The sequence below is a fragment of the Podarcis pityusensis genome (assembly GCF_964106645.2).
Source record: "Podarcis pityusensis genome assembly, chromosome: 5".
Lineage (NCBI taxonomy): Eukaryota > Metazoa > Chordata > Lepidosauria > Squamata > Lacertidae > Podarcis > Podarcis pityusensis.
The window spans coordinates 85973152-85997249 of NC_138032.1; the positions used below are offsets into that span (position 1 = coordinate 85973152).

Consider the following 24098-nt stretch of genomic DNA (forward strand, 5'->3'; position numbering starts at 1 on the left):
TAAGAAAATGGAAAACTGTCCACATGCTAACTTCAGCATGCCTGAAATAAGTGCCCCCTAGGGATAGTGACCAGAAAAAAGGCAATTACATGTTTGATGTTTATGTTTGAGTAGTCTTCTGTCAATTCCAGTTGTCCAAAATGCCTTGTTTTGTGTTCATTCATTGTGTTACTAATAGTTTTCTGCAATTTGATTTACAATAAAAACATTTATGGTAGAGAGAGTTCCAAAATTTCAGTAGTTTCAGAACTGATCTCTACAGAACACAAAACAAGGTGGTAGACTAAGGGTCTGTAGGAGGAGATCATATGTAAGGCTGGCCTCTGAAGTTGGTTCAGAAACTTCAGTTGGTGCAGAATTCAACGGCCAGGTTGCCCGACTGCATTGGCAGCCAATTGGTTTCTGGTTCCAATTCTGAGTGCTGGTTTTGACCTATAAAGCCTTAAACAACTCAGGACCACAATACCTCAAGGCCCATCTCTCTCCACATCAACCTACCCAGACTCTGCAATCATCATCTGAGGCCCTTCTTCATTTTCTTCCTCCATGGGAGGTCCAGAGGGTGGCAACATGAGAATGGGTCTTTCCTGCAATGGTTCCATTTGTGGAATGCTCTCCCCAGGGACTACAACTCCCATCACCCATAGCTAGCAAGGCCAGAGCTCAGGGATGATGGGAGTTGTAGTCCAACAACATCTGGGGACCCACAGGTTGAGAACCGCTGATCTAGGGCCTTCATTATATACTTTTAGGCACCCAGGCAAAAGCATCCCTTTTCAAGCAGGTTTATACCCTTTTAAATGTGTTTGTGGGGGTTACTGGTTTATGGGTTTTGTTTTATTATCTATTTTGTGTTTTTATCTTGTATTTTTATGTTGTGAACCACCCAGCGATCTACGGATAAAGGGCTGTATATAATAATAATAATAATAATAATAATAATAATAATTTTGAATACCAATCCCGAAGCTGCTTCATATAACATGTCAGGGGTAAATATTTAGCATGCCCCTTTCCCTGACATTCACTGCACGCAAGGAGCTTTTCTTGGTAGAACATTCAAAAATGCATGTCTGTCCCCAGCCTTCAATCTGAAGCAGTGTAATTCAAAATGCTACCACCTTATTCAGTATATAAAGATAAGCTCTCATGTCCAATTTGCACAAAACAGTTTGCCAAAACTCATCACATGAGACGCTGATACTTATGGCCAAAAGCTGAGGTTCCATATCATGGACAGTAAATCCTAAGGAACTTCTCAAACGTCCATTTCATCAGTCTATTCAAAATAAAAACTGCTGGAATTAGATACTTGTTATTTGTACCCAATCAAACCATCATTGGGAAATTAAGAGGGTCAGTAACATTCACTCCACATGACACTTTACCCAAAGGTCACGAACATACAGGAATGGAAATTCATGACAGATGGGGAGAACAGGTAAACAAGGAGGAGGAGTTATTCCTGAATTGAGAATCTTTAAAAAACCAATATTTTTCAGGACCCTGGACAGGTCCCACTGAGCAGACTTGTTCCTGTGCATGCTTGCTTTCAACTTACATACTCTCTGGGAGGATCTACCTCTCATGCGCTCTGACCCTGCAGAATGAGGAGTCTCAAAGGCACCATCGTCTCTGGCTTTCTTACTTGAGTGGGTTGCCTGGACCTATGAACAAGACCTGAAGTCCTGGTTCTTAAGGTCCTCAGGGGTTATGATGACCACCCCTGCAGAAAGCCAGCCTCTTGAGGCTTATGGCTTGGAGGGTTCTTTGTGACTGGGTTCCACTACAGCATCAAGCCCACAGCAACGTAGTAGAACATAAGATCTCAAATGCAACCCCTATATCTTCCGTTTGAAATGGCTGCAAAATAACTCCGCTTGAGGATTTGGGAGTGCTCATGTTACAGCAGGCAGCACTGGGCTAGAGGAACCAATAGTCTGGCTCAGTACAAGGCAATTTTATATCTATATGTTATGTATTTTCATTCCGTAATTTTATTGCAACTGTACTTTCTCCTGTTCTAGTAACAGCTCTAGCTCCATAATTTACTTTCCCATCCAAGTACTCCTGTAGCCCACTTGAGCTAAATAAATTATCTCTAAGTATGAGGAACCAGTTTCTATTATTCAATTATTAAATTTAGATAAATTTTCTAGCAGTTTGAATCAGTGCCACTAATAGACCACTTTCAAGTCAATTTGATGCATGCAATTTACTATAAGCATGTCTCACTATTACAAGGCCAATCAAATTGGTTTATCAATGACCTCAACACTATTATAAGCTCAAAACTGAAACCAAGGGAACCTTAAGTCCACTGTTGCTTTATCGTCAGACACACTGATACATAGAGACACATTTACTAAAGTTTAAATACTTTAAACTGATTTCTTACTCTTGTTTAATGAAGATAAACGTAGTAGCACTCCTACATATTCCAAAGACTTCCAAATCCTCAGTAACTTCATTATTACCTTTCAGCTGATTTAACTTTTAGTTACAACAACCTACAGTATTTTTCCAGTCATTAAATGGAGGGAACCCACTGAAGCAAAAAATATGACCACAAACACACACACAGTGTTGGATTAAAAAATGCCCTCCACAAGTAGAAGACTTCTTTGGCTCACGAAAAGTCTTGTACCTTGATCTACAGCACTGTATGAAAGAAACGAAAACTATATCAGAAGATGCTCTTCTGCAAGAAGAACAAGAAGAACTGCTAAACAATCTACCTATTATAGCACAGGATGAACCCTTGCACAAGTCTTTATGGAACAGCACTAATAGCTATTTTCTATCCACAGTTATTTGAGCTTATCTAAATGGGCTTCTTTCCACTACAATTTTAGCATGTTTGATCTTTTGCTTCTTTTTGATGCTTCTCCAGTCCACAACATCATCAGAAGCTGTTGTGGGTCACACATCTCCACTGCACACTTTGTCAAGATTTACTGTTGATCAGGTCAGCCCCCAGTGTCCTGCAATACCTGCAAAAGACACATCTGGAATTTGAGCAGCGCTACTGGAAACAGAGTTTGAACCATTCAGCTTGCACCACTTTGAAAAGGAGCAAATGTATATTTCCAAGTGGAAACAGAAACCCCACGTTAACCCTAGACTCTACCATTATTATGCAGTCTATGTTGTGCCCTTCGTTCATTTTCTTTGGCTCCCCTTGTTATCCTGCATGATGTAAAAGGCAACTGAATTGCATCCTGTTTTATGGAGTAAGTGATACTCTCTTTTATCCCACTGCATAGGCAACCAATGTGAGCCTGAGTAAGAAAGGAGTAAACATCTGCTTGAGGAATGGTCCTATGGCATTTGCCATGGCAAAAAAAAATAAACACACACATGTAGTATTGTACATATATGTACTCATCACAACCAAATTTCACAGAAGATTTAGGAGAGATGACTATGGAGCAAGTCGATAAACGTAATTTGTTGTTGTTTAGTCGTTTAGTCGTGTCCGACTCTTCGTGACCCCCTGGACCAGAGCACGCCAAGCACTCCCGTCTTCCACTGCCTCCCGCAGTTTAGTCAAACTCATGCTGGTAGCTTCGAGAACACTATCCAACCATCTCGTCCTCTGTTGCCCCCTTCTTGTGCCCTCCCATCTTTCCCAACATCAGGGTCTTTTCCAGGGACTCTTCTCTTCTCATGAGGTGGCCAAAGTATTGGAGCCTCAGCTTCACGATCTGTCCTTCCAGTGACCACTCTGGGCTGATTTCCTTAAGAATGGATGCGTTTGATCTTCTTGCAGTCCATAGGACTCTCAAGAGTCTCCTCCAGCACCATAATTCAAAAGAATCAATTCTTCGGCGATCAGCCTTCTTTATGGTCCAGCTCTCACTTCCATACATCACTACTGGGGAAACCATGGCTTTAACTATACAGACCTTTGTTGGCAAGGTGATGTCTCTGCTTTTTAAGATGCTGTCTAGGTTTGCCATCGCCTTTCTCCCAAGGAGCAGGCGTCTTTTAATTTCGTGACTGCTGTCACCATCTGCAGTGATCATGGAGCCCAAGAAAGTAAAATCTCTCACTGCTTCCATTTCTTCCCCTTCTATAAACGTAATAGTACAACATAAAAAGCTTTCGGCATTAAAGGTTTATTTGAAAAAGAGAAGAATCATTATTTGGAAAGCATCAGGACCTGCATGGCACACAAGATGTGCCAAAAAAGGAAATTAGACAAAATCCCTGGTAGATAAAGTTTTAAATGACAGCTAGTTATGATACCAATACAATATGATTGAAACGTATGCACATTTAATCTGCATGATTTCAACTTTACACAGATGAAGGCTCGCCAGGTGAAACCACACAAATTACACGCACAGAGGGCGGAGAGCTTAAAAACACTTTTTGCAGAGGACTTTCTCAGTGCGGAAAGAGCTAATGAGTTCTCTGCCTCGCTGACCGGGTACTGGGCTGCTCTCGTAAGATCTTGGGAAACTCAGATGGCCCCACAAGATCTCACGAGAGCATCCCAGAGCCTGGTATGCAAGACAGAGAGCTTTTAAGCTCTTTGCCTTGCTTTGCGGGGAAGGCCCGCTTGGCACACAGCTCTGGAAAGATAGGGATACTCATGTGGGGGTGGTTTGCATATACATATTTTTGCATATATATATTTGCATATAAGTGTGCCATCCCCATATGTGTGTCATCCCCAGAACACAACCCCCGTGCAAGACATGATCCTACTGCAATCCTCTGAATACTTGTTGCTGAGAAACAATGGGTTATCGTGCTCATATCGTACTTGCAAATTTTGTGTAGGCATCTGGTTGGTCACTCTGGGGAAAAGGGCACTAAACTAGCTAACCCTGCATAATTACAAACTTCAAAGGGCGTAACTTGGGCTGACCCATCAGGGCACCTAATACCCAGAACCTTCTTTAACATAACTATTGGACTGAACTACAGTTGATAATTCAGTGTGTAATTTAGAACTCCAACTGAATACGCAGTATACGAAGTGCTGGTTTGTAACAGAAAATCAATTCAATGCTTCCCAAATAAAGCTTGAAAATGGAACAAAAGATTGGCACAAACATGAGGTGGCTGAGCCATTTTCCCTCTCCATTGTCTTCAATAAACAAAAAATACCCTCTTAAACCAAACAGGAAATGTATTTCCTTTTTGTGGTGGTCACATTATGTGTGATGACTGACTACAGCAGCCTTTGTTCTTCTCCCAATTTTGCCATAAAAGTGTGGTTTGTGGAGTCTCTAGTTTTTCATTCAAGGCATTCAAAATGGATCCCATACAAAAAAAAGACAAGACACTTTGTAATATATTCTAGCCATCAAAATCAGACAGTTGAGCACTTAAAAATAAAATGTAAACTAATCAAAATAAAAGAGAATAAAAAGGAGTGTAAATCATAATATTAGCAAGCTTCAGCTTCTGTGGGAAGTGAAGTACATTTCAGTTTTTCCCATATTGTATTCCAAAAGATATACAATTCTGCTTCTCAATCCCTACCCTATTATTAAACTGCAGCCTTCAGATGGAAGCACACCTTTTCATATAATTGCTTACGTCTTGAAATGCAAATTTATATTGAGAACACATCTTTCTCTCTTACTTTAAAAAGTGAAGGGCTTTCAAAGCCTATTTACCTTCTCATCTGTATGGTGCAGTGCATTATATTTGCATAAAGGAGTCAAAACTTTTTACCAAAAAATGTAATAGGTAGATAATGATGCACTCCCTGCTGTTTTAAAAGACAGCATCCTTGTTAGAAAGGCATTCCAAGTGACAATTTCAATAACAATATCTCTTTGAGGATAATTAGACATCATATGAATATGCAGATGTTACAGAGCTAACTGGGTGTGTGTCCCTTTTTCCAGGCATGCCATCACTATTAAAGTGACTATGTTGTAGAATGGCAGGCTTCCTGCCAAGCTTATTTTAAAGATCTGTTTTATGATCCTTATTTGAGCTCTGCAGATTGTGTAACCCGAACAGATTGAATGGGGGTAGCAATGAATTATTTTCCCTGTGGTTTAGTGGTGCAATATCATCAGGTTTCCTTTTAGCGGGTCTCGTGTTACACAGCTTTTTCAATTTAATTTCATGGTGACCACATTAAACAAATCGCATAACAGCAGCACCATCAAGTGGCGGTCTTTTCATATTCATTCAAAGTGACTGCATCCTATTTTTCACTGGCGACTTAGCAACTGCATCGTCCTAAAAGAGTTGAGATAAACTAAAGGGATTTATGTTAAGTACAGGGATCCAGGTGAAACATAGCTCAAAGCTGATGAGCTTTTGTACAAGGAGCCAACACGTTATTAATTCACTGAAGTGGTTTCAATGAGTATGTTGCACATCTACAGAAACATTGTATGCTTACTTATGTCTCTGTTAGGCAGTCCACTGTTGCTGCAGACTGGTCATTTTAGGTTGGAGCAGTGTTTCCCAACTTTGGGTCTCCAGCTGTTTTTGGACTGCAACTCTTATCATCCTTGGCTAGCAAGCCAGTGGTCAGGGAGTTGTAGTCTGAAAACAGCTGGAGGCCCAAGGTTGGAAAACACTGAGCTAGAGGACAGTCTGGAAGCAAGGAGAACCCTGATTCTCAAAGCCTGCAGGAGAAAAAATATCATCTAAGCTGGCTTGTGGACTGCCAATATGCTGAAATAGTTTTAGCTGTATCCTGGACCTAACAGTAAGCAACTCCTGGGTACCAGGTTTGGTCTTTTTGGCTAGGTTTGGTCTTTTTTACCTTCTTCACTTCTTTGTGTGCATACTATGGTTTTTTTTAAAATGCCCCGTGAAATTCTTCAGGTGAGAGTCCCTGTCCAAGAGAAGTGGAACAGATTCCTCATACGGGAAATGTTTTTTGGCCAAGGATGTTTTAGTTATAAAAAGAGGGAGGCTGTAACCATACAATTCTAATAACAGGGACCCTCCAGATCTCCTTTTTACTGTGCACTCATTATTACATGCGCTCAGGGTGGTATATGAATGGTTACAACCAATCTTGCTTTCAATACTATTTGTGCCTGCAAAGGTTTCAAGGTGGTCAGACTGCTTTGCTCCCAATCAGTGCAAGTCCAGTAGCTTTGTTCTGAAATGCTGTAACTTCTTATACCACAGATGTTCAGGGGGAAGGGTCCCACTTTTGTTGCACTATAGTGCAAGACAGCTCTTCCGGATGGCAATAATGCAGTAACACTGGGAAAACATCGCAGAACAACTAATAGAGTGGAATGGTGTTTGGACAGTCCATTATAAACCCACCACTAATGCATTATTATTGCACCAATGACGTAGAAGCATAGAGTCGTAGAGTTGGAAGTGGGTCCCACGGTCATTCGTCCAATCCCTTGCAACGCAGGAATCATGGCTAAAGAATCCCTGACAGAAGGCCATCCAAACTTCTTTTAAAAACCTCCATCTTGCAAAATGCATACAAATTCCAGCCCAGTGAGTAGACAACTACTGCACTGACCGTCCCGTCATTATAGAATGGGAGCATTATAGGATAGGGTGGGGGAAACCACCATAAACTAGTGCTGAAACATGGAAACCATATGCAAATTTCAAGTGCACATTTCTACAGAGAATACAGTTGGAAGAAATGGAAAAAATAGTGACTTGAATACTGGCCCAGAAAGAAACAAAACAGACCATTGCAGCTCAGAATGTTCAGAGGTGTGTGGTTGCTAATTAGGTGGAAAGCATTTAAATCCTGAATGGTGGCAGAACAGGGAGGAGGGTGGAGAGACCAAGGAGGAACAACAGAAGAGAACTGGTGATGGAGACCAAAACGAGAAGATGGAGACAAAGAAAGGAAGAGGAGGGCTGGTAAAGCTGGAGAACATTAGTGGAGAAGGCCAGAGTGATGGAAGAGAATAATCTTAGAATTTGGCTTGTACCTTGCCACTAGGTGATGCAGGGATGTGCTTTCCCTAGCTGTGCAGAGTAAACAGAGGCAGTGGTGTTATCAGTGACTGTAATACAGTGTGCTTCTTTCTTCAGCAAGTAATAAATCTCTCTCTCGCTGTTTGGGGTTAAGAAATGAGCAAGAGAAAACAGGTCTGGGCTGGAATCCTGGGTTGTTGTAGGAACTTGATCCTGGTTGTAGCCATGAGTAGGTGCTTTCCCAGATGTGCAACTGTCACTCCTGGCATCACAGGCAAATACTTTTTTTTCTGACCGTGATGAACATTCTCAATTTTACAGCTCAAGAAACACTGCTACTAGCCAAAATTTTTCTTTGGTCGTTTTGTCTGGGGTAACAGAGCACAAAAGACAATTGAGATATTCTGCAAGGGAGTAGTTTTAACGCAGGTCAAGAAGACAGGCTGCAGTTTTAAACAAATACTACAGAGGGAGCCAACCCCCGCACAAATTAGGCCTTGTTTGAGGATGTTAAGCTCAAGTTAAGAATAATTGTTTCCCATCAGCCAAACATGTCATTCACACATAAAAACATTTTCTTATAATGCTGCCCATCTTTCCACTGCTTTACAGAAACATCACAAAGATCTGTTTCCTCTGAGACGCAAAATAAGTGTGGCAATAGCTGCATCAAAATCTGAATGCTCCTATGCTAACAGCTGTTGGCTCCAAATTTATTAGTCCCCAGTGTCCAATGCAACCATAGATGTCTACACTTGTTTTAACTACGTCAGCTTCCTAAGTGTAGCAACTTGCCATTTAACCATGAAAGCAAACATCCAATTAAACCATGGGCTTCTGTTTAGTTTTTTAAAATGTTCTGATTTACTTTTTCTGGAGAAAAATGGCAAGGTAAACCCTAAGGTGGTGTCCTGAACATGGGTACAGAAATCGCAACACTACAGTGATGCTGTACTTGATTGTAACTAGGGCTGGGCGATAGCAGCATTTCAACATTGCAATGTATCACCAGCCAAACTTTGCCATTATAGTAATCAAGATGTTGAAAAACGGAGGAAAGAACAAGCTGCACTGGGCCTGTCCCAGCAATGTGCTGGAGAGATATTTTTGAAAACAGTCCTTTATCCAAATGAATGTATGAAATTACATTTTTCATAATGCCTCTGGCAAAAGTCTTCACAGTCAGAATGCTTGGGGTCTAATTAGGTGCATACTTCCAGTGCATCTTGAAGCCTTTCTCTTCTGTTGTTTTTATTAAAAAAGGAATCTTGCCAGGGCAGAAGGAAGGAACAAAATAGGATGAGTTTCTACAGTTATGTAAAGCTACAAACCATGTCACAAATATTCCCACAGTAATCTGTATATCAACCCTGTAAGATAGGTCACTATTATCCCCATATTGCAGATGTAAGACTGGTAGAGATATTTATTTCTTACTTATCAAATTTGTATACTGCCATTCATCCAAAGATCACAGTGCAGGGGACAACATAAAATTAAAAAACTAAAATACAAAAAACATACAAAAAGCAAACAAATAAGCCCCCTCCCACAAACACATTTAAAATACCATAGATTGTTTAATCAGCCAAAGACCTGGTTATAGAAAAACATTTTCTCCTGGCACCTAAAGGTATCTAACATTTCACAAACAAGGTATGTAACATTCCACAACTAAGAAGCTACTGCAGAAAAGGCCTGTTTTCATATTGTCACCCTCTGACCTCTTGTGGAAGGGGCACATAAAATGTAAAGTTGGAAGGGACACCAGGGGTCATCTAGTCCAACCCCCTGCAATGCAGGAATCTTTTGCCCAACGTGGGGCTCAAACCCATCACTCTGAGATTAAGAGTCTCATGAACCGCCCTGAGACCTCCGGGTATAGGGCAGTACAGTATATAAATTCAATAAATAATACATAATAATACTGCTCTATCAACTGAGCTATCCCAGGTATTTAAAGATGGAGTGCCTCTGGTGATTGCAGGTTTTGGGTTGGTTTATATTGATGAGGTGGTACCTTGAGGTATTATGGTCCTGAGCCATTTTAGGCTTTATAGGTCAAAGCTAGCACTTTGAATTGGGCCCAGAAACTAATTGTCATCCAGTGCAGTCAGGCCAGAATCGGTGTAATATGCTCAAACCATCTTGCTCCAATATGCAAGCTGGCTACCAAATTCTGCACCACTTGAAGTTTCCAAAAAGTCTCCAGAGGCAGCTCAACACAGAACGCATTGCAGTAATCTAACCTATGAGCTGAACTAAAATCGTATAGTGAATTCATGGCAGTGGTAAAGTTTGAACCTTGAACTTCCCAATTCACAGCTCAGTGCTAAAGCAGCTCTGAGAGCACCTTTCAGGTTTCCTTTTTTGGAGAAACAGACTTGAACTGAAACTACCAATCCAAGGTTATGTAACCCTTGCACTTTTATTCTAACAAGCCAGGATCTTGTCCAGTACGAAGCAGACAAATTTACAACTGCACACTTTTGAAATAAACCGTAAACAAAAAGGAAGGAAAGGGCAGCTTTCAGTCATCATTTTCCAAACTAAAGTGCAATGGAATGAGCCTGGGAATATATGCACTATATGGTGTATATGGGGTGGGGGGGGGGGTAGCTGATGTGAAATATTCAAGTAGGCAGAAGGTCACAGTGCAATATCCTGCCTCCCAGTTGAAAAGCATACACAAATCAACTCCACTTCAAATGCACATCATGACCTCTAGTGGCATCATCTATGTACTGTAGTTTATTAGTTTCAAAATAAACTACACTGCAATTTCAAAAGTCTAACTTGTGCATTTGCATCATCAGCACAGCACGATTTGATTAAAAGAAATGAACCAGAATAATATGTGTCTCTTTTTCAGCAGCTCGGGCACTGCAAAAGTGCATGGGCAGGAGAAAAACCTACAGTTAGCGGCAAGATGAATAGGCCAATCGTAGCTGCAGAAAACTTCAGTTTCATTCATAGGTTAATTCAATCTAGGAATTAAAAGTCCAAAATGTAAGACATATATTAAGAGCTTTTGTCCTCCATTGCCAACAGACAGAAATCTCTCAGTTCCTGCCAATGCTTTTGCCAGAACCCCCTTCGCGTAGGATAAAATCTGCCTGTGCTAAGATATGCTGCTGGGAAGGGGCGGGGGGACATAGCTGCCACACCAAAATAGGTACAGAATGCATTTTGGATGTGTACCTTCCTTCACTACATTGAGTAAAGTACCATACAATATATTTCTCATAACCACACTATCTGCTTATAAACAGACTTGTGCACATTTTGTAATAAAGAACTAAATCCAAATTTAACATCAAAAGGTGGCTCAAGTTTTGCCATTTGAACAAAGTAGTTGTAACAAACCTGTGTAATCTCTTTCTGATACCCACAAGGAAAAATCAGAGCGCTGAAGCACCACCTCTGACCACCAGAAATCTACCTCAGCTCCACACCACACTGCCCTGAATCTGAGATTTCGTGAGAAACTGTGTGTTTTCAAGCTTATTTTCACGTGCTATTAGCTACACCAACCTTTCCTAATCTGTTGCCCTCCAGATGTTTTTAACCACAACTCCAATTGTGCTGACTATGGTTGATGAGAATTATAGAAAAGAAGAAAATCTGGAGGGCATACTTGCTATAAAAAAAACAAAAAAAGTAACACCCACCCACACCTGTTAATATTTCTAGTGGAAATGTAAAGCTACACCATTGGCAGTCCAATTCTATACAAAGTTTAAAAAGGTAAAGGTAAAGGACTCCTGACAGTTACCGTATTTTTCGTTCTATAGGACGCACCGGCCCATAGGACGCACCTCGTTTTTTTGGGGGGGGGAAATGAATAAAAAAAAATTATTCCCCCCCCCTGCGGCTGCCGCCCCAAGCCTCGTGTGCTTCGGGCTGCAGGCTACCGCCCCAAGCCTCGCGCGCTCGCGGGACCTCCTGCCGGGCGCGCAAGGCTTGCAGACACTCGCCCGAAGCACGGGGAGCCCTCCGGAGGGCTCCCCGTGCTTCGGGCGACAAGCTGCAGCCCCAAGCCTTGCGCGCTCGGCGGGACCTCCTGCCGGGCGCACAAGGCTTGCAGACACTCGCCCGAAGCACGGGGAGCCCTCCGGAGGGCTCCCCGTGCTTCGGGCGACAGGCTGCAGCCCCAAGCCTTGCGCGCTCGGCGGGACCTCCTGCCGGGCGCGCAAGGCTTGCAGACACTCGCCCGAAGCACGGGGAGCCCTCCGGAGGGCTCCCCGTGCTTCGGGCGACAGGCTGCAGCCCCAAGCCTTGCGCGCTCGGCGGGACCTCCTGCCGGGCGCGCAAGGCTTGCAGACACTCGCCCGAAGCACGGGGAGCCCTCCGGAGGGCTCCCCGTGCTTCGGGCGACAAGCTGCAGCCCCAAGCCTCGCGCGCTCGGCGGGACCTCCTGCCGGGCGCGCAAGGCTTGCAGACACTCGCCCGAAGCACGGGGAGCCCTCCGGAGGGCTCCCCGTGCTTCGGGCGACAGGCTGCAGCCCCAAGCCTTGCGCGCTCGGCGGGACCTCCTGCCGGGCGCGCAAGGCTTGCAGACACTCGCCCGAAGCACGGGGAGCCCTCCGGAGGGCTCCCCGTGCTTCGGGCGACAGGCTGCAGCCCCAAGCCTTGCGCGCTCGGCGGGACCTCCTGCCGGGCGCGCAAGGCTTGCAGACACTCGCCCGAAGCACGGGGAGCCCTCCGGAGGGCTCCCCGTGCTTCGGGCGACAAGCTGCAGCCCCAAGCCTCGAGCGCTCGGCGGGACCTCCTGCCGGGCGCGCAAGGCTTGCAGACACTCGCCCGAAGCACGGGGAGCCCTCCGGAGGGCTCCCCGTGCTTCGGGCGACAGGCTGCAGCCCCAAGCCTCGCGCGCTCGGCGGGACCTCCTGCCGGGCGCGCAAGGCTTGCAGACACTCGCCCGAAGCACGGGGAGCCCTCCGGAGGGCTCCCCGTGCTTCGGGCGACAAGCTGCAGCCCCAAGCCTCGCGCGCTCGGCGGGACCTCCTGCCGGGCGCGCAAGGCTTGCAGACACTCGCCCGAAGCACGGGGAGCCCTCCGGAGGGCTCCCCGTGCTTCGGGCGACAGGCTGCAGCCCCAAGCCTCGCGCGCTCGGCGGGACCTCCTGCCGGGCGCGCAAGGCTTGCAGACACTCGCCCGAAGCACGGGGAGAACTCCGGAGGGCTCCCCGTGCTTCGGGCGACAAGCTGCCGCCCCAAGCCTCGCGCGCTCGGCGGGACCTCCTGCCGGGCGCGCAAGGCTTGCAGACACTCGCCCGAAGCACGGGGAGCCCTCCGGAGGGCTCCCCGTGCTTCGGGCGACAGGCTGCCGCCCCAAGCCTCGCGCGCTCGGCGGGACCTCCTGCCGGGCGCGCAAGGCTTGCAGACACTCTCCCGAAGCACGGGGAGCCCTCCGGAGGGCTCCCCGTGCTTCGGGCGACAGGCTGCCGCCCCAAGCCTCGCGCGCTCGGCGGGACCTCCTGCCGGGCGCGCAAGGCTTGCGGACACTCGCTGGGGCTGCAGGCTGCTGCCTGCAAGCCTTGTGAGCCCGCGGGAACTCCCACCGGGCTTGCAAGGCTTGCGGATAGCTTCCTGAAGCCTGGAGAGCGAGAGGGGTCGGTGCGCACCGATGCCTTTCGCTCTCCAGGCTTCAGCGAAAGCCTGCATTCGCTCCATAGGACGCACACACATTTCCCCTTCATTTTTGGAGGGGAAAAAGTGCGTCCTATGGAGCGAAAAATACGGTAAGTCCAGTCGCAGATGACTCTGGGGTTGTGGTGCTCATCTCGCTTTACAGGCCGAAGGAGCCAGCGTTTGTCCGCAGTTTTTCCGGACAAGCCGTGACTAAGCCATGTCTGGCGAAACCAGAGCAGTGCACGGAAACGCCGTTTACCTTCCCGCCGGAGCGGTACCTATTTTTCTACTTGCACTTTTTGGCGTGCTTTCGAACTGCTAGGTTGGCAGGAGCTGGGACTGAGAAATGGGAGCTCACCCCGTTGCGGGATTCGAACCGCCAACCTTCTGATCGGCAAGCCCAAGAGGATCAGTGGTTTAGACCACAACGCCACCCGCATCCCTTATACAAAGTTAGGCTTAGCCAAAACAATTTGTTAGAATCAGGCTACAAGATACACTCTTTATAAGCACTACTGTCCATGTACTCCACAATTATTATTTTTACTGAAATTGTGACTGGTTTTTTGCTGTTATTCTCAAAACAGTATTTTCATTTCCTCTCCACTAATGCCCACTTTCATAACCTACAATTTACCAAGGCAGGCTGTTGAAAACCATCTAGAAAATTTATCATATCCGCGGCCTAAATTTGTAGCAAGCATCCACACCAGCCCCATGGCTGCCAATACATGCAGAGCTGGCACGCAGAGATTATTTGGCTCACAAATGGTATGATCCCCATGCAGAAAGTCACAACATGCAAACATTTGACAGCCTTTGCACATGGGCTGTAACGTACAAAGCTGCAAGTATGCTTTATCAAGTACAAGTACTTCCAGAGAGCTTTTCAAAAGTCGTGACAGCTTTGCAGTTCTTGTTTTACATCATTAAGACAGTAAAAGCAACATGCTAAGCACTGAAACTGTTTTAAACATTTGCTATCTGCTATGTGTGCTCTTCAGAATTCAAAGGATGACATATCTGGTTTCTTGGTGCTGTTCCATGGCTTGGCAACCTGACACAGTGAACTGACAGTACATTGCGAGTGTAAGATCAATTAGAAATCAATTGTGGAGGGATTCAAGAATTCCAAGTATCCTCTACAGGGGAGGCTTTCACTTCCACTAGCGTTGAGTCATGAACAGCATATTGGCATACCAACACTTCAGCATGTGTTTTGAAGTGTTTAGGACTGGCAGGAATCTGATAAGGTTCCTGGCCAGCAATATCAGTTTAAAACAATTAGTCGGGTTTACACTTTCACATGTGAGTAGCTAGGGGAAATTCCCTCTTCTGCTGAAAGATAAAAATGTATTTTTTGTTTTTCTTCTCTCTAGATCCTCTGCTACCACAAGGAGGGATGGAGAAAGAATGTCATCTATCTAGCAAGCAACTGACGGGAGGTCTTTTACTGAAGTCTCAAGAGCTTAGTGGAAGTTTTTGCTTTAAAATCCAAAAGCTCTTCTACCCTCTTTCTGGTGGTACTATCCTCACTCGCTCACATTTGGGTTTCACACAAGACAGTAAACATTTTTAAGCAGTAAAGGTAAAGGGACCCCTGACAGTTAAGTCCAGTCACGAACAACTCTGGGGTTGCAGAGCTCATCTCGCTTTACAGGCTGAGGGAGCTGGCGTTTGTCCACTTCCGCAGTTTTTCTGGGTCATGTGGCCAGCATGACTAAGCCACTTCTGGCGAAGCCAGAGCAGTGCACAGAAACACCATCTACCTTCCCGCCGGAGTGGTACCTATTTATCTACTTGTACTGTGTGCTTTTGAACTGCTAGGTTGGCAGGAGCTGGGACCGAACAACGGGAGTTCACCCCATCGTGGGGCCTTGAACCGCCAACCTCCCAATCAGCAAGTCAAAGTGGCACAGTGGTTTAAACCACAGCACCACCCGCGTCCCTGTTTTTAAGCAGTACGGAACAACAAAATCTATAAAGGGATGCCTGCAGATTAAGTGGGCTGTGTTGTTCTTAAGAAGCACTCACTAGTGCTTCTGTAAACTCTTTGACTGTGAGGGGCTGATGTTCAGCTACTGCATCTCAGTCACATCTGTGCCAAGCTGACCTACTAAAAAGAGACATTTCAGAAATCCATCCTCAGTTATAAACTGAGCTTTATGGGGAACAAACCAGACTATTATCTCATTTAGTCATGAGTCAATCACATGGCAGCCCAAGAACCACATCCCAGGCACGTTCCAGCTGTAACAGGCAATTTTGTAGGCATTTTGAAAACCCTATAAACATTTTATCTACTCTAAATGCTTTTTCTTTAAATTTCAAAGACCATGACACTATAGAAACTCTTTGGGTCACCTAGCAAGCCATGGCAAAGTGCAAATTAGTTATATGTACTCCTAAATGCTTCCAGAACACCACATGAAGGGATTAACTAACAATTCTTTATGAAGAGATACCCAAGCCTCATTGCTCATGCATCTGCCTGGTGAAATTGTGTGTGTGTGTGTGTGTGTGTGTGAGAGAGAGAGAGAGAGAGAGAGGAGGGAGGGAGGGAGGGAGGGAGGGAGGGAATTAAAACCCCTGACAGAGTATTACTCATGTAAGCACATTCTGTCTTTGCCCAAGGCATATTTTTGTATGTCCCATGTTTTAAAAACGACACAAGCATGTAGGTTGCATTACTACGAACATTTTCCTGGAAGTAAGTCCTTCTGAACTCTATGAAGGTTATTATATAGACTTTCATAGGAGTGACCCTCACATACTCTTAAAAGTGCCCCCCTAAACCCCCCCCAGCTATGCACAAAATTGGTGTGGGGGGTGTCACTGCAGTCCAGACTTGGATGTATAGGTCAACCCAGGGGTGTGGGTCACATAATACAGCAAGTTACCAATTGTCTGTGACATAGTCATCTCTAAGTTGGCAAAAGCTTCATTTACTCAATTATTGCTTGCTGAGAACCAGGTATTAAAAAGGCACAGAAATAAGCTGAGAACTTTAGCCTTTCGCTTTAAAGAAGATAATTCTTCATTGAACAGGAAGGCAAGAATTAACCACATCCCTCTGAAATGGGGGGGGGGAGAGAAAGGACATCACAATATGGAGGAAAGAATCTCACCGTCATTTCTGCACTCTCACTCACACCCTTCCATAACCTTTTAATAAAAAGGACTAAAAAGCTGTTAATATTTCAAGAATATTACAGAGGAAGGGTGCTATCTGCTACAACCTCAAAGGCACACTTTGTTCACAAATAGAAGTGCTTATTTTATTACAGAAACAGGATGTCAGATCCGCAATAACACAAACTCAGCATTAAACAGAAAGTTTGGTCACTTTCAAATGGACAAATATTCCACAGACACATGCACAATACTTTGTATGTGTCCAAAATAAGAACTGCAGGTAGGGGGAATAAATTATCTTCTTTCAGCTGGGATTTTTTATATATATTGCTGCAACAGAACAAATTTTAGAATTGAAAGTCCTTAAACATGCAACTCAAGTTCACTTCAAATATTCTCAGGAAAAAGATGTAACAGAGATTCAACGACATTTGTGGGATTGCTGTTGCTGTTGTTTTAAAAAAGTATAAATCATTCTATGGTGTAAAACTGTACTTCTTGATAGAAGTACAGTGGTACCTCGGGTTACATACGCTTCAGGTTACATACGCTTCAGGTTACAGACTCCGCTAACCCAGAAATAGTGCTTCAGGTTAAGAACTTTGCTTCAGGATGAGAACAAAAATCGTACTCCGGCGGCACAGCAGCAGCAGGAGGCCCCATTAGCTAAAGTGGTGCTTCAGGTTAAGAACAGTTTCAGGTTAAGTACAGACCTCCGGAATGAATTAAATACTTAACCCGAGGTACCACTGTATAAAGAGTATTTTCACCAAACAACTGATGAGCTCAAGTGAGACATTTATATTTACCATCATCATGTTTAAGAATCTTCATTGAATTATTACGTTCAGTGGAAGAGAAGCCACCAGAATGGGCAGCTAAAGAAAGAGTGGTGAAGCCTGTATTAAAGAAGGGATTCTTGCAAGTAGGAATGGAAAAAAATGTTCAAGGAATCAGTCAGAGGCTTTTCCTCCCACATTACGGAAAGGATAAACAGCAGTTGGAAACAAACATAATTTTATGTGAGTATTTTTAAAACCAGACAGACACAGGTCATCCTCCACAATCCAAAACAAATAGAAGCTGGAGTACATTTCTCCTTTTACTAGTTTTTCCCCATAACATGCACCGTTTAAGATGACTGCAGCCAACAGTACTTTTATTTTTAGTCTTCCCCCTTCATGTACCGTATTTTTCGTTCCATAGAATGCTCCGTCCCATAGGACGCACCTACTTTTTTGGGAGGGAAATAAAGGGAAAAAAATTTTCCTTTATTTCCCCCCCCCCCCAAAACCAGGTCGGGGAACAGTGGGATGGCGGCGCTGCGCCTCCCCGTTGTCCCCCGAGCTTGTGGGGCTGGCCGATGTCTGCCCGGCGTGAGGGGCGCTCTGCTTCAGGGCGCCCCACGTGCCGGGCGGCAGGCTGCAGACACCTGCGCGAAGCACGGGGCGTCCTCCGGAGGGCGCCCCATGCTCCGCGCTGCCGCCTGCCGCCCGCCGCCCGCAAGCCGTGCGCGCTCGGGGGGAGTTCCCCCGGGCGCGCAAGCCTTGCGGACACCTGCGCGAAGCACGGGGCGTCCTCCGGAGGGCGCCCCGTGCTCCGCGCTGCAGGCTGCCGCCCGCAAGCCATGCGCGCCCGGGGGGATCTCCCCCCGGGCACGCAAGGCTTGCGGACACCTGCGCGAAGCATGGGGTGTCCTCCGGAGGGCGCCCCGTGCTCCGCGCTGCAGGCTGCCGCCCGCAAGCCTTGCGTGCCCGGGGGAACTCCCCCCGGGTGCGCAAGGCTTGCAGATAGCTTCCTGGAGCCTGGAGAGCGAGAGGTGTCGGTGCGCACCGACGCCTCTCGCTCTCCAGGCTTCAGCGAAAGCCTGCATTCGCCCCATAGGACGCACACACATTTCCCCTTCATTTTTGGAGGGGAAAAGTGCGTCCTATAGGGCGAAAAATACGGTAAGTCAAAGTGTCAATGCCATTGTGATAGCAGCGGCACATTTAGCAGTTGAGAGTAGTCAAACTGTAGAAAGATACAATGCTAACATTTTATCTAAGATTTGAAATATCTTTCAGACCTTGCTATTTCCCATTGTGCAGAGCGAGGTCCACATCAAACATCACATCAAAGCTTTGTTAAGAAAGGAAGCCAACTAGAATCAGAAATGACGAGTTTGACATTATGCCAAACCATGGTTTGCAAACAGGAACAAGCTTATGGCAGGAATGAGTTTATGAAGCTAAGAGGAAGGCAGGCAAAAGAGCACAACCATGGATTGAGCCAATGCTATTTTAAGTTTAAGAACAGAAGCCGATAGATACAGATTATCTGACTTTTGCAAAATATCTTTTTATTGATGTCAATAGTATTTAAAGGGTACCTCTAACATTATAACTAACAGCCACTGTGAGAACAGGATTCAGGATTAGGTGGGCTTAGTTTTCAGGACTTAGTTTTTTAGCAAAACCATACTTACAAGCACAAAGGAAGGTAACAGTTGCAAAAGCTATGTTAGTGTGTTTTTGCTGGAACTTGCTGTCATCCAATATTTCCACCCTCCCAAACAGAATGTTTTAGAGTTCTTCGTCAGAAGTTATTAGCTTGCAGATTTGATCTTAATTCATTATCGAACTTATTCTCTGTTAGCACATTTCAAATGTCATCTTTTAGAAAGCGATAACATCTCTCCTCTCTCTCTCTCTCTCTCTCTCTCTCTCTCTCACACACACACACACACACAAAAGACAGCATTCAAACATACAACTGCAGCAGCCAAGAGAGCAAAGCAGTTTTCACCATGACCACATCTGTCTGAAATAGTTTTAAAAGAGCAACTTTCCCAGCTAAAAAAGAAGCATATACTTCTAAAACCACAATTTTAAGAAATAACTTATTTAATATCTTACAGCTCTTTGTGTTTCTCCTCTGCCAAGATCTGGTCATTTGGTTTCAACCCATATCTGAAAATAGAGAGGGGAAGAGAGTTACTGAAATCAGAAATTTACTCAATCCCATTTTCAGTTTTAGAGCCTGGAAGTGAAAATATGACTGACTTCTTTATTATGTACTGGACATGCTAACATAAGTTTATAATAACAATAACCAACATTACTAGTATTGTTTATTATGCTTCCACATATGCTTCCACATATGTGATGTACAAAATTTAATAAAAACAGCTTTAAAACAGTTGCAAAGCAGCACAAAAAAATTAACAGAATATGATTTTAAGAAAAAAAAGAAAATGAACACCTATGGGAGAGAGACTTTCTCATCCATCTGGAAAATTGTATCATGATACTTCTTTTTTTCTTTTGTTTCACAGCAACATCTACGTATGCACATTTTTTCTATCTCTATCTAAGCCTCTACTTTTAAGACAGACAAAAACCATTTAATACATTTGGACTTCTAATTCATGGATCCCTGTCACATAAAGTGCTCATTTTACAAAATAAAGAAGGGGCTTAGTTTCTTCAGTCTTTCACATATATATTTTTCTTCTTGCTGTTGTGTACTATGAATGGGAGCTACTCTTCAAGAAGGCAGGCACTACAGTTTGGGCGTACAAATTCTGAGAAGGATAAGAAGTCTCTATGCATCCTCTATAACATAATGCCATTTCCCTCCTTCGCATGCTAAGGAAGTACAAACAAAACAAGCAGAAGTAAAAAGTCCATACGGCTTGCAACCAAACTGCACCAGCACAAACCACCAACAAAGATCAATTGTCAAAAAGAAATAAGGTGGCTCCCCTCCCCAATAAAACACATGTCAATACAAATAACCTCCCCCGCCCCCCAAAATACTGAGCAGCAAGTGGTTGGGGCTCCCTGCAGAAGAGTTCATCAAGAAAAGGAAATTGTCATAAAAATTGTCTCTTTCAATTTCATCTCTAACCACTCAGCAGTGCTGTGTTAGTTTTTCAGCAAGCACTGTTTTCCAGACGCTACCAAGCCAATTTTGCCTAATTAATTGACAATCTCTCTTCCACAGAAAAGTAAGCTCCATAAGAACAGCCACGAGGTGGTGAACCATCAATGGTTTGAATAGTATGTTTATTTATTAACTTCCTCAAATAGTGGCAGTAAAGCCAACTCAGCATCTTTAACCACTGTGAAATTTTAAAAGTTCAAAATTGTGTAGGAAACATCACCCCAAAACTTACTAACAACCTGGCACTCTCACCACATATGAAGATAGGTACCATGGGTAGAGCAAACTCTACCACAAAGAGGGGATACCGAACCACAAATCTGATGCAAATGCCCTGGTTTCAGTGACTGCTCCTTCAATAGCTGAGATTGGTGGGTGCCCGCCTTTAAGTCAAAGAGTTCTCAGATCTCCTTCAAATATTCTCCCCTCAGTATACTGTATGTTTCTCAAATTTCTCGCAGTCCTCCCTTATCACAATATTGGTCTATTAAAAGCCTGTAAAAGGCTGACGCTACACCCATCACCTGACCTAGATGAGTATGGCAAAAAAATCTGAACAAGTGAGGGACCTCAGAGCATCCCATTTTCTAAAAGGTAAGTAGCTGCTAAAGACAGCACTTGCATCTTTTGCAAGCACAAAGCATGTACAAGTTCCAACAGGTTTGCTAGCTGCTGAATAGTAAGAGGTTTTTCCTTTGTGCAGTAGCCTATTAGAGTGATTTACGGTAATGACCCGTTTTCTGAACCTGGGTGTGTGCCCTTGTATTTGTCTGTAAGTATTTCCTTTGCAGCACTGTGGCATCAGAGTGCAATACATAGCAAACCACATACACCACCAAAAGGGTACAGAGCTCGAAGCTAAATTGAAGGTCAAGTTTCCAGAACAACAGCCAGCTTTGGCCCAATACTCATCACTCACCCACCCACTCACAAAACATATTGAAAATTAGGTTTCCTATAAATGGATGTGTGTGCATTTGAAAAACAAGGTGTATATGAATCATTTTAACTGGCTAAGCAATTTTAAGTTTTATGGTAGCCACCTACTTATGAAATACATCCTTCATTTTCCCTGCCTTCCAGTGAAGCTGTTTAACTTACTATCCTCTGATCAAAGGCTCACATTCACAGATAAGCAGCTTTTAAACCAGGCCTATCCAACCTATTAGTCATTATATCCTACTGGCTCCATGAACATAGCTTCCAGACTTAAAAAAATCAGTTCAGGTCATTAAAAATTAATGGACATTTTCAATGCACATTTTGAGTCTATTTATTTCTGAACCAATTCCATTTTGATGTATAAGGTGCCCCTCAGATCTTAACTACTTTACACTAAAGCAGTCATAACAAACACTTTCTTTTTTCTCATTTCAGAATGATCATGCATTACTGTTAGAAACTTCAAGATTCTAAGCTGGACAATGAGCAAATTACAAGCAAGCAGCTGTAGCCAAATGAAATATTATGGTACTTCAGCTCCTTTCCAAGCACTTAAGAGACACTTTGGAAACTAATGATCCTTGACTGAAGTTAGCATTTGGAAGATAAGAATTTTAATGGAGGAAATAGCTTAGATACATAGCACAATTAGAAGCAAGCTAAATCATATTAAGCCCATCCCTTGGTAAACATAAAATGTGGATATTAGAAAATAAAGCCTGAGTTACATCCAACTCAGAGGCTATTAATGAAATCCCAACAGGCCCAAAGCCCAAGGCATACAAAGGATAGTTTAGACAGCCAAAAAAGGAGAATTTAACAAAAAAGGAGAACATCATATCCATTAACTTATTGCTAACAGGGTTGAACATTCTAAACAACTAGTTTTGTTTGTAAATAGCACCCAATAGCAAGTCATGCAATATGTCAGAGATATAATAGCAGCTGCAAAACACACTTCTCTGATTGATTGATTGATTGATTGATTGATTTACCACTTACATGCCAAAGTGACTTCTAAGCAGTTTACAAGTATAAAATCAATTATAAAATATCCACACATAATTAAAATACACAATAAAGCAATTCCATCAAAAGATTTTTTTTAAAAAAATCCATAATTATGATATACAACATAACAAATCTGTTAAAAAGCAGCCCAGCCCCATCACATTTCAACAAGTTATGAAGCTCAAGTCGTTACAATCCACGCTAGAAACGAATGGTGATGTTGTGAGTAGTTCTGATGTTATCAAGGCAGTCCCACATAATTCATATAATATAATTCAAGCGTCCGTATGCAACTGAGGTGGCATGGAGCCAGATCACAGGGCAAGCTGCATAGCATCTAGCAATTTCTGTGTGCAGTGACATGGTTGCTGACCAAGCAGCAGAGTTTGCTCTGGCCGCCATAGGAACATTTATCCAATTGCTGAGTGTAACTTTTCTTTGGGTGTTAGTGTATGGAGTTTCAGCTGAATGATGATAATTTTAACTCAAACAAAGGCAGAAATATATACTGCATGCAGCACAATGATGTAGTCAATACAGTATCTCCTTTTTCTTTCCCATAGCATTTAGGATCAGTTACTTTGTTTTGTGGCATCATTGTGTTATGTGCTTTCCTGCCCTTGCCAGGGGCAATTAATGATGCTGCATGAGAAAATGCACAGTGGGAGGATGTTACAACATGTGATGAGCAATTTATTTATTTATTTATTTATTTATTTATTTATGGCTATTAGCCCATAAAGGATGTACAAACATAAAAGCACAGAGGCATAAAGACCGATATATTCGGCACCAGAAGGTGAACACCATGATGCAGGGGTGGGTCATTGAGCAGAGCCAGATAATAGCTTGGGGCCCGGAGAGCTCCAAGGGACGGATCCCAGAAAAAGGAAAACTGAAGACAAGATCCGACATGCACTCTCTTCAAAACTGTCCGATTAGTTTTTGATGTTGTTATTGTTTTTGGTGGTTTTTGTGTGTGAGATAACCGCATTCAGGAATCTCGCCACCTGCAGAGTTACAGAAGGATCTGTATCCTGCAAAAGTAGTGCGGCATGTGACTCAACAGGCCTGCCAACCAAGCGCAGTAAAGCAGGACCCAGGAATTTAGTCCTGGCTATGCTATGTAGGGGACAGTTGAACATTATATGTGGGAGAGAATCAACAGTTTTCCCGTCACACACGCATAGCGGAGACACCAAACCCTTGGAAAATCTGTGGCTCAGCAGGTTCGATGGAAGGACATTGAACCTTGCACAAATAAATGCAAGTCGGTGTGGTACAGATGAAAGAGATGACATGTATGATGGAAGGCCAAGTGGTGGGGTTATTCCGTGATACCTGGGGGAGCAGACACCCCCACCCCCGGCGAGGTTGTGTTGATTTTCAATGTCTGCTAATCTTTGCTCAATAAGGCTTTTGGCTGAGCGTAAGTTCATCTTTAAGGAGTCTGCTGGGGAAATTCCGATGCTCAGAAGTTTGGTATGGATTTTTCCTACCCACGGATTGACAAAGTCGTCCCGCCAGAGGCACTGAAAAAGGTAATGGTCGGGAAGCCTA

The 24098-nt window shown here is 44.0% G+C and overlaps 1 protein-coding gene across 3 annotated transcripts in view; it reads right to left on the reverse strand.

Annotated features, from left to right (window-relative positions):
• The window catches only part of ADK (adenosine kinase), a 201080-nt gene that overhangs the window by 151796 nt on the left and 25186 nt on the right, over positions 1-24098 (reverse strand). For all 3 annotated transcript variants that reach the window (XM_081006532.1, XM_081006533.1, XM_081006531.1), the window contains exon 3: positions 19556-19609. In XM_081006532.1, coding sequence (XP_080862658.1) covers positions 19556-19609 — 54 coding nt within the window. The remainder of the gene's footprint in view (positions 1-19555; positions 19610-24098) is intronic.